The sequence below is a fragment of the Scyliorhinus canicula genome, chromosome 13 (assembly GCF_902713615.1).
Source record: "Scyliorhinus canicula chromosome 13, sScyCan1.1, whole genome shotgun sequence".
In the NCBI taxonomy this organism is placed as follows: domain Eukaryota; kingdom Metazoa; phylum Chordata; class Chondrichthyes; order Carcharhiniformes; family Scyliorhinidae; genus Scyliorhinus; species Scyliorhinus canicula.
In genome coordinates, this window is record NC_052158.1 from 12240520 (window position 1) to 12252175 (window position 11656).

The 11656-nt window shown below is 44.8% G+C and overlaps 1 protein-coding gene across 1 annotated transcript; it reads right to left on the reverse strand.

Annotated features, from left to right (window-relative positions):
• Positions 1-5169: 5169 nt before the first annotated feature.
• LOC119976245 (zinc-binding protein A33-like) lies at positions 5170-11374 on the reverse strand. Its single transcript, XM_038816599.1, has 6 exons — positions 10666-11374; positions 10470-10565; positions 10085-10318; positions 7143-7165; positions 6945-7054; positions 5170-5648 (listed from the first exon to the last, which is right to left on the reverse strand). Exons 1-6 carry the CDS (start codon positions 11086-11088, stop codon positions 5614-5616), a joined length of 921 nt encoding a protein of 306 aa, XP_038672527.1. The 5' UTR covers positions 11089-11374; the 3' UTR covers positions 5170-5613.
• Positions 11375-11656: the final 282 nt, after the last annotated feature.

Consider the following 11656-nt stretch of genomic DNA (forward strand, 5'->3'; position numbering starts at 1 on the left):
CTTGCTTTAAAAAGTACCTGGATGACCACTTGGCCCAACATAACATTCAACGTTATGGACCACGTGCTAGTAAATGGGATTGGGAGGTGTTAGGTGTTTTTCACATGTCAGTGCAAACTCGATGGGCTAAAGGGCCCCACTGTATGATTCCGTGATTCGTTCTCCTGCCCATCCTTTCTCCCCTCTCTCTCTCTCTCTCTCCGTCTCACTCTCTCCTTCTTTCTCTCCTCCTTGTTAAGGCAAGCGCTCTGCCAAGGAATATGACTCTGGTCCATGTTGAAGAAATTCATAAATTTTGTGAGATGGCAACTCATGTCCATATCTAAAGGAATTGCTTGAGAAGCGATCTGGTAAAATGGCCAACAGCAGAACCTTAGGCTCTGCACATAAATGGTAGTATTGGAATCTTGGGCAGATAATATTTGGGATAATTTAGGAGAGTAACTGTTTTATTGTGCTTGTGAATAGATTTTGGTTGCCTCATGAACTTGTGTTTGTCCTTTGCTCATCTCACAATTATGGGCACCTGGGTAAAGCATTTTAATAATGAACTGATCGAAGTGTCTGATAATTTCCAGACAACATTACGAACAGTTGAGGTGAGAATGATGCATTTGACTCCAAGGTAGCATTGACTGCTTGTAGTATCAAGGGGCCGTAGCAAAACTGAAGTAAACGGGAATCTGGGGAAAGCTCTCAATTAGTTGCAACCATACCTGGTACAAAGGAACGCGGTTGTAGTTACTGGAGGTCAATCCTCTCCGTTCAAGTAAATCACTGCAGGAGTTCCTCCAGAGAAGTGTCCAACCATCTTCAGCTGCTTTATGAATGATCGTCCTTCCATTATAACATCTGAAGTTGGGATGTTCGCTGATGATTGCAAAATATTCAGTACTACTCGGAACCTCTCAGATACTGCAGCAGTCCGTGTCCATAAACAGCAAGGTGTGAACAACAGCCAGGCTTCAACTGATAAGTGAGAAGTAACATTTACCACCACACGTGCTAGGCAATCATCATCTCCAAGAAGAGAAAATCTGAACATCTCCCCTTGAGTTTCAATGGCATTGTCATCGCTGAACCCCCACCCAATATCCCGAGTGCTACCATTGAACAGAAACTCAGCTGGACTAACCATGTAAGCAGATCAGAGGCTGGCAATCCTGCAGCGAGTAACTCAGTACTTGACTCTGCAAAAACCTTTCACCAGCTGCAATGCACAAGTCAGGCACATGATGGAATACTCTACACTTGCCTGGATGAGCACAGCACCAACAACATTGAAAACGTTTGATATCATCCAGGACAAAGCCACCCACTTGATTGGCAGCCCTTCCACAAACACTCACTTCCTCCACCACCGACACACCATGGCAGCCATGTGCACCATCTGGAAGATGCACTGCAGCAACTCAAGTATCCTAAGGTGACAACTTCCAAACCAGTGACCAAGAAGGACCAGGGCAGCAAATGTATGCGAATAACACCAGCAGCAAGTTCTCCTCCAAGTCACATGCCACCCAGACTTGGAACTATATTGTCATTCCTGAACTCTCGCTGGGACAAAGTCCTGAATGATCTACCTACCAGCACCGTTGGTGCACCTAGCACATGGACTTCAACGGCTCAATAAGATGGCTCACAACCAGTCTCTCACAACCACTCTCCCACAGACAATTGTGGCTGAAGAATAAAATCTGTCCTACAGCACTGCCACATCCCAAAATGAATATCTTTGACCATACGACATGGTCACAGCAGACGTAGGCCAATTGGTCCAATGAGTCTGCTCTTTATTTAATGAGATCATGGCTGATCAAATATGATCATCCTCAACTTCACATTCCCACTTTTCCCCTTAATTCCCTTTCTGAATAAAAATCTGTCAATCTGAGCCTTGAACATACTTAATGATCCAGTCTCTACGGCCACAGAATTTCTACCCTCTGAAAGAAGAAATCCCTCCTCATCTCTGTCTTAAATAGGCGATATCTGAGATTTTGTTCTTTGGGCCAGAAGCTTCCACTACGGGACACAGCCTTTACCCTGTCAAGCCCCCTGAAAATCCTGTAAGTCTCGATGAGGTCATCTCTCATTCTTCTAAACTCCAATGAGTACAGACCCAACCTGACCAACCTCTCTTCATAAGAAAATCCCTCCATACCTGGAATCAACTAGTAAACCTAATCTGGACTGCCGCCAATGCTAGTATACCTTTCCTAAGTAGGAGATCTAAACTATTTATAGTATTGCAGGTGTGGTCTAACAAACATCTTGCATAGTTTTAGCAACACTTCCCTATTTTTATACTCTATATCCTGCAAAATGAAGACTAACATTCCATATGTCTTCCCTAGATCCTGTTGAACTTGCATGCTCGCTTATATTTAAACTTATGCACGAGGACCTCTCCCCCTCCCCAAATCTCTGTGCTGCAGCTTTCTGCAGTCTTTCTCCATTTGGGTAATATTCAGCTCCCTTATTCTTCCCACCAAAATGCATAGCTTCACACTCTCCTACATTATATTCCAGCTGCTAACATTTTTCCCACTCATTTAACCTGCCTTTATCCCCTGTAAACTCTTTGTGTCACACACTCCACTTGTATCACAACCAAACTCAAAACAGTGCCCGTTTGATTATACTGCCTCACCCTGGTGGTTCTGCCAAAGAGCAGCATTTCACGCTTATTCACATTAAATTCAAGTCTATTGTTGCAACGCCAATGCTGCCATATATTTTAACACTTCAACCAGCTTTTCCTGGAAACTTCATAGATTGTGTTTCTGACATTTCTAGTTTGGTGGGGAGAGTGAAAGCTGACCTGGCAAGGCGGGATGGTCTCCCGCTGTCACTGACGGGTCAGGTACAGGTGGTTAAGATGAAAGTGTTGCGCGATTTCTGTTTATTTTTCAATGTCTGCCGATTTTCTTGCCAAAGGCTTTTTTTCCGGGAGAATGAGGGAAGGATTACCTCATTCATATGGAGAGGGAAGGTGGCCAGAGTTAGAAAGGTGCTGCTACAGAGGGGAAGGCAGCCAACGGGTTTGGGTCTTCTGAAGCTGATGTATTAGTACTGTGTGAATGTGGAGAAGGTGCGAAGCTGGGTCAGAGGGGTTGATTCCCAGTGATCAGAATGGAGGAGAGTTCATGCAGGGTGTCGGGATTGAAAGCACTAGCAACAGCGCCGTTCCTGGGGAAATACTCAGAGTCTGGTAGTAATAGCTTAATTGAGAATTTGGAGGCAGTTTCGTGAACACTTTGGGTTGGGGCAGGGTCAAGGGAAATGCCGATTTGGGGGAACCACAGATTTGAGCCAGGGAAGTGGGATGGAAATTTTTGGAAATGGGAGAAGGGGATTAAGACACTAAAAGATTTGTTTTTTCGGGGTCGGTTTGCAGGATTGAAGGAGCTGGAAGCAAAGTATGGGCTGGAGCAGGGAGAAGTGTTTAGATACATGCAGGTTCGAGATTTTGCCAGAAAGGAGATACAGTCCTTCCCGGTGGAGCCGGCCTCCACATTGCTGGAGGAGGTGCTGACGACAGGGGGACTGGAGAAGGGGGGGGGAGGGGTGTCGGTGGTTTACGGAGCTATTTTGGAAGAGGAGAAGGCACCACTGGAAGGGATCAAAGCAAAGTGGGAGGAAGAGTTGGGAGATGATATGGAGGAGGGTTTCAGGTGTGAGGTGCTCTGGAGAGTGAACGCTACCGCCTCGTATGTGAGGTTGGGGCTGATACAGCTGAAGGTGGTATATGGAGCACACCACACGAGGGCGAAGATAAGCCGATTCTTTTAAGGCATGGAAGATGTTTGTGAATGTTGCGGGGGGGAGGAGGGGTTGTTTTGGTACTGTTCAATCCTAGAGGATTACCAGAAGGAGGTTTTTAGGGTAATTTCTAAAGTGGTGCACGTGGAACTGGACCCGGGCCTCCAGGAGGCCATATTCAGTGTGTCGGACCAGCCACGGTTCGAAACGGATGCAGAGGCAGATTTTGTAGCCTTCGCTTCATTGATCGCCCGAAGGCTTATCCTGATAGGTTGGAGAGCAACCTCTCCACCCTGTGCCCTGGCATAGCGGGGGAACCTATTGGAATTCTTGACTCTTGAGAAGATTAACCAGGGGCTGGTTTAGCTCACAAGGCTAAATCGCTGGCTTTTAAAGCAGACCAAGCAGGCCAGCAGCACGGTTCAATTCCCGTACCAGCCTCCCCGGACAGGCGCCGGAATGTGGCGACTAGGGGCTTTTCACAGTAACTTCATTGAAGCCTACTCGTGACAATAAGCGATTTTCATTTCAAGTTTGAACTGAGGGGAAGGATGGAGTAGTTCTATAATTCATGAGCATTATTCATGAACTTTCAAGATCTGGATAACATTGAACATTAGTTGAGGCAGGTGGGTGGGAGGGTTAGAGGGGGGGGCTGTGTGTGTTAATGGTGACTATGGGTGATCCCTAATTCCTTTTTGTCATTTGTTTGTGTGAACGTGCGGGCTAATGTTTGGGGGTTTGGTGGGAGGATGGGATCGTTATTATTGAGATGGTGATTGACATAATTGTTCCTGATTATTGTTTGTTGTTGGTGGGTGTAAATTTGGGAGAAAATGTGAAAAAGGAGACTAAAAAATATATTTTTTAAAGATTGTGTTTGTGACTCCTTCTTCCCCCCCCCCCCCCCCCCCCCCAGCACTGTCCAGGGCTCTTCTGTTCCTGTTCCCTTTTGAAACTATGATCTTTTACGTTTCTATTGCCTCTCCTAATTTTTCCTTTTAAAATGTATCACTTCTAACCTGGCTCCATTACACCTCACCTGTAAGTGTCATTACTACATCAGTTAAACCCCTGCTCACCATGCGTTCTATCATCTGCAAATTTCGAAGCGTTAATTTTAGACATGAGTCCAGCTCATTTATACACATCAGGAAATTATGCTGAAACCGACCACCTAGGGACGTTATTGTATATTTGCCTCCAGTCACAGCGAAATTTCCGCCACTCGTCTCTACCTCTCATCCCTGAGATAATTACACACCAAACTTATTACCTTCCCGATAACACCAAGTGCTTCTATTTTAATAATCTATCTGATATGTGGTGCTTTACTACCTGTATTCGAACACCTTTTTATGCATATATTATTTGTTGCATTTCCTCGGCTTTAATTTCAAGAAATAACTCAAATCGTACACCAAATATAATTCACCTTTATGAAATACACGCCGTTCTTCCTTCAGTAACTGCTGCTTCTCCAAGCGGGCAATATTTTGGGTATGACAATGGTCTTTCGTAGTTTTTACACTGAGCTTTAGACTTGTTGATTCCTGGTGGAAGTGCATCTAAAGTTTCAGATTGTTACTTGATATTTTTTATTATAAAACAAGAGCTGAACAGTTTAAATGTTAAGCTTTCATCGACATCCACAGTTGAAGCCAGCATGGAAGGTTTGGATTGGCAATTCGTAACCAACTCGGATATGCGACTTAGATGGGAATTTATCTGGAATTTCAAAGTGTGGGAATGGACGAGGTAGTCCTGAATTAGGGTTTCAATGAGGGATTGTGTTCAGGAGATATTTAAAGGTAACAAAAGTTTTTTAAAAACAGGAGTCAAGTCAATTCAAGAAGTATTTCCTTTCTTCAAAAGTGTGCAATCTAGAAAAAAAAGGATTCGGATGTTAGAAAAAAAAATCAACAGATATTCTGATTTTTACACAAAAACATACAAAACATCATATGGCACGCAACCACACGCACAGACACAAACATACATAATCATGCACACGCAATCACGCACATACACACACACAATTACACACAGGTACATGTATTCACTCACAATCAGACACAGGCACAATCACACGCGAAATCACACACATGCACATAATCACACAGAGATACAATCACACACTGGCACACACAATCATTCACAGACGCACAAACACATCACACACAAATTATCCCACACAGATCAAATATCGATAAAAACTATCACAAAGACACAATAGCAGACAGTGACGCACACATAGTCACACACACGCACAGTGGGACACACAGAGTGACAAGGACAAACAGGCACACGTACACATACACACTCTGTAGTTACAATACAGGCATATCAGTTTCTATTGGTACAGACAGTGTGAAAAACAAGTTGGGCACGATGCATTCATCTTGAAAGTATAACATCACGCTCATTGCAGCCGCATATTTAGTTACCATCATAAGAAAAAGGAGCAGGAGCAGGCCATTCGGCCCCTCAATAAGATCATGCCTGATATGACTATGATATCAACTCGCTTTTCACCTTACCACAGACGAGAGACGAGGCCATCGTGAATAACGGGACCCGCACTGTTAGCTTTGTTCTGCATCACAACTAGCTGTCTATCCAACTGAGCTAAATCAGTTGTAGTCCACCTGAGCTCACTGAACATTTACCCTTCTACTCAATATTGCTACTGTGAAAGCGAAAGGACCACTGAAGCATTAATGTTTTAATTTTCTTGGTTTTGTTTGCAAGTATTTCCAGCAATCACCATATTCCACAGCCTAGAAGTTACGTTCCTAACCTTTACTTCAAATAAATGTGCGAATATTGCATGTTTAAATTTTTTTCTTGTTAGTCATAAATGATTGGTGAAAATCCCCGTGTATTATTTTTCCAAACAATACAAGACGAAAACCCTCACTGGCAGGCTGGATGTCTGATTACCGTATCAATGGACAGATTAATCTGATGGATTTATTATCGAATAGTTTGGATTATCGAGGCAGTTTTCTTCCAAACCATGGTTTTAACAAACGACATGCTCGTTTTACTTATTTGCCTATTAAAGTGCGTATGGATGTTGTCTATGCTCTTGTTGTCTTGATGGTATACTGAAGATATGTACAATCTTTGTAGATTTTCCGAGTTAAGAAATAAAATTGACAAAAAAAACAACATACCAGGGTTGAGAAGGTCTGTTACATGTCTCCATACTTTATACTGGATGGGCCCCTGAAATTCTCCCAGATTCAGGCTGCCGTCCGCGAGTGTGGGCTGATAGTCTTCTTCACTAATAATGTAAATATAAAAAGAATAACAGTGGAAAATAAAACGAACATTTCAACATGCGACTAGGTGCTTTTGGTAAAGTTCCATACCTCGGCTCATCGTACGTATTCTCCTGAAACAGACAAAAAGACAAATGTTAACACACAGCAGGCAGCAATGCACAAGCCGACTAAAGTAGACAGGACTTGGCAGCACAGTGCAGCTCAACATCGCGGGCGTGTGACAGGAGAGCTGAGGCTTCTTAAATGCACATTGTCAGCAAGAAACAGAAATAGGTGCTGGAGTAAATCAGAGAGCTCAGAGAACAAAAATCCTTCTGTACCTGCTGTACCTGCGCGCTTACTTTCAGTGCCTCATGCACGAGGACACCAAGGTCATGCTATGTATCCACCTCTCTCAATTTACACCCATTGAAATAAATAACATTTATCCACGTTACACTGCATCTGCTATGACTCACTTAGCCTGCCCAAGTCCAACTGAAGCAGCCCTGAATCCTCCACACAGTGGGGAAGGTACATGGAGACTCTGGACGTCGGAAAATGGTGAGCGACAGGTCCAGGAATGATGATGTGCTGGTTGCCTAGAGATGCCTTTGTGCACTGTGGATACACTACAAAAGGCACTAGGTGCACAGGATGTGCTAAATTACAATGGAGGAAATGATACCAGGACTGTAAAAGGGCCCATGCAAGGGGTGGTCTATAAAATCAAGACACTTTTCCTTGTTATATTTGCGGTCAATGTGAGAGAGAAAAATGGTTGCAAAGAAAATCTCAAGACTTCAATTCCCAAACGAAAATAATGTTGAGACTTGGTTAAGTACATGGTTTCAGCCTTGTCGCAAAAAGTAACTGCAGACTATTCAAGAACATTAAAGCATTTATATTGAGCAGGAGGGAGGAAGCGGCGAGGAAACATGACCTCAAATGGTGTTGATTAAATATGGAAGTCCAGACAACAGTGGGTTGATATAGAAGGAGCCGACGACATTAGCAAGGGGAAACTAGGGTGCAGGGAAATGGGGACACCTGCAATATGTTGTATGGATCTGATTGGTAACATTCCTAAACCATAAGGCCCACTATGCTACTGGGGAGCTGCAGAATTGTTGCATATTTATAAATATGTCTGTTTGCATCAGATGGTCACGAGGAACAGGAAAAACTTTTGTCCGCCTGTCGTGCCATTCGGAAACCATTCATTAATTTATACCTGAAATGAGATTACCCGCTTTTGTCCGTATCGTTTGATGCCGGCATCCAGCATGGATCTATTCATCTGCGCCTTGTGATTGTTATGTTATTTGATAATTGCTTCCAACGTTTTGTGGGAAAGTATACCAAATTTCCAGGACCCTCTCTCATAGAGTCGTAGCGGTCTACAAGACTGGAAAGGCCCTTCGGCCCATCGTGTCTGCGCCAGTCAAAACGACCACCTAACTATTTTAATCCCATTTTTTAGTATTTGGCCCATTGCCTTGGCATCGCAAGTGCACATCTAAATCCTTCTTAAATGTTATGAGGAACTCAGCCTCCACTCCCTTTCAGGCAGTGTGTTCCAGGCTGTCACTACGCTCTGCATGAAAAATATTTCCTCGCATCCCCTCTAAACCTTCGGCCCCTCACCTTAAATCTATCCCTCCTGGTCATTGATCCCTCCACCAAGACTAGGGGTTTCTCCTGTCTATCTGTGACCCTTGAAAGTTAATACAGCTCAATCATGAAAATCGCTTATTGTCACGAGTCGGCTTCAATGAAGTTACTGTGAAAAGCCCCTCGTCACCACAGTCCGGCGTCTGTCTGGGGAGGCTGGTACGGGAATCAATCCGTGCTTAAGCCTGCTTGAAAAGCCAGCGATTTAGCCCAGTGAGCTAAACCAGCCCCTATACAGCTCAATAATATCCGCCCTCAGTCTCCTCTGCTCCAACGAAAACAACCCAAGTCTATCTATTCTCTCTTCACAGCTAAAACTCTCCAGCCCAGGCAACATCCTGGTAAATATTATCTGCACCCTTTCCAGTGCTATCAGATCCCTACTATTATGTGGATTCCAGAATTGCACACAATTCTTCAGCTGTGTATAACCACCGTTTTTGGAAAAATTAATCATCAGGGGACAGGGAAAATGTGACTTGATCCTGGATTTCAAGGAGAACTAGGAATTTAAGGGTCTCCATCCTGTGGGTGGTGTAAAGGTGGACCGTTGTAATTACAAACTGTCATATGTGAGAAGGGCGGCCGTTTCACAATAAGACGAAATGAGAATGGCGTGGGGAAGTAGGATATAGCTGAGAATTGAGTTCAACAATTTTACATCATAACCTTTGCCCCCATTGTGTTCCGTGTGGCTGTGTTTGCTGCCCTCTTCCATCGTTTCTTTCTTATTCCCCTTACTTTCCGGTGGGTCTCCAGCTATTTGATTGCCCACCCCACCTATAGTCAGGTCCGTTCCTCCCTCACTAATCCCATTAGCACTCCCTTTGACCTTGCACCGTGAAACCTTTTTCGTATTCAGCCTTGTTCTTCGCCCCGCCCTCCCCTTTCCACGTGCTAAAAAAAACTACTACGCCTCTAACTTCTCTCAGTGCGGAGGGAAGGTCTCAGAACTGAAAGTTGAACTCTTTTTTTCCTCTCCAAAGATGCTTCCAGGCCTGCTCTGCTTTTGTTTCAGCTGTCCAGCAGCCGCGGTATTCTGAGTGTGCACTAGGGTTGTGTTAACCTTCCTCCCATCGGGTATGTGGGCACCCAGGTGGTTCTCAATCTAATTCGATATATGCAACTCATCTCCAGCTCACTGCACTAGCGAAGCTACGGAACGAGACGCGGAGTTTGCTTGGTGATGGTAAGAGATTGATCAGACCGGGGATGAAATTAACAGGAAGCCTTGGCGCGGTGATCATACAGGGAGCAATTTGACATAATCTGCCATTGCGAAATGGCGAACACCGGCACCAGTGGATTTTGTTTTTCCTTGCAAACATAGAAATCCAGGGAGAGAAGAGGTTATATGAGCAAGTTAGCCGAGTTACCATGAGTAAAGTGACTCCGTCATCCATAGTCAATTGCATCTCTATATCCGATAGTTTTTGCTGAATTTCATGGGAATTGCCTTGGATTTCGCGGAGATTTGTTTCCATTCTGTCCAAAATATTATCCTTTTCCGTATTGAGTTCATTGACCAGTTTCCGCTCTTTTTCATCCAACATGGAGCGCAATTTGGAAAATTCATAGTCGATGAGGGTTTGCAATTTGTTCGACTGTTCCTGTGAAAATAAGAACACGGTAAGGTGACTACTCCGGGCCACAAAGACCATATTCAATCGCCTCACCTGAAAGTGCATAGGGATAGAATTCAGTTCAACAGACCACACTGCCCGGACAAGTGAAACTTACATCGACGGATTGTGAAATTACCTTGATTCCAGAGATGTTCTCTTGTTGCTTCAGTTCAAAATCTTGATAAGAGGTTTTCTTCTGCCTCAGGATCAATAAAGTTCTGTTGATTTTTCCCTGGAATTGAGATTGAGAGTTGGAGATGATGGCTGTTAAAGATAAATGGGACTAGCCACAATCTATTAAGAACCCGCCACTGAATCTGTTTGTCCCTTACCTTGTACATGTCGATGGCTTCGTTCAGCAGCATGAAATTGTGAGCCGTGTGGCTTTTCCCATCCCTCCTGTCCAGGCAGTTCACGCAGATCAATTTCCGCTCAGTTTCACAAAACAGCTTCACCTCCTCCTGGTGTTCCTCGCAAATTGGGTGACCGCTCTTTTTAACTTTCTGATCCTCTTGAGGGCTGGTAGTTTTCGCAAAACGGCCTTCCGAATGCTCATTGGACAGCGGCACTTTTCGCTTCACAGTTAGCTTGCATTCCGGGCAGAAAATGAGGTTGTCGCTTTGGTTGTAGCGGGCGGTGCAGTCGCGACAGAAGACGTGCCCGCAATCTAATGCTACCCCGTCGGCAACGATCATACCGCAAATGCCGCAATCAAAATCGCCTTTCCGACTCGGCATCGGGTACTGGGAGGTCATGATCCAAACTGCGTTGGCTCTCAGTGGCCGCTGTGCTATCTAAAGTAAGGAACTGCGGATGGAGGGAGTTTTGCTATCAGTAGGGGCGTTTGCCTTCTGCGCATGTGCAACCTCAGATCGTTGGCTGCCTTCAAGTCAAGTAGCTACTTCCACTCTTTCCATATATGGAATGCAAATAAACGTTTCCTGCTAGAGATGAGGGATGGGGTAACGCGGCCGACGAAATCCCTGGGACGTGCTCAGTGGAATGGTGCTGACACAAGGATGTTGAATCTCTGCAGCGGGATTGTCCACCTCCATATTCCTCCTCAGATCTACCCCACCCCAGCTCTACCCCTCCCCAGCTCTACCCCTCCCCTACTCTACCCTTCCTCAGCTCTACCCCTCTCCAGCTCTACCCCTCCCCTACTCTGCCCCTCCTCAGCTCTACCCCTCCCTAGTAGCAGAGTTGGGGGCGGGAGGGGGAGCTGTCGGAGATTAGGATTTGTGCACATCGAAAATAAAATAAACGGAATGCGGAGAGGTTGGGAAAGGAGAGGGTGAGGTAGATCTTCGCTCTCAATCTGAG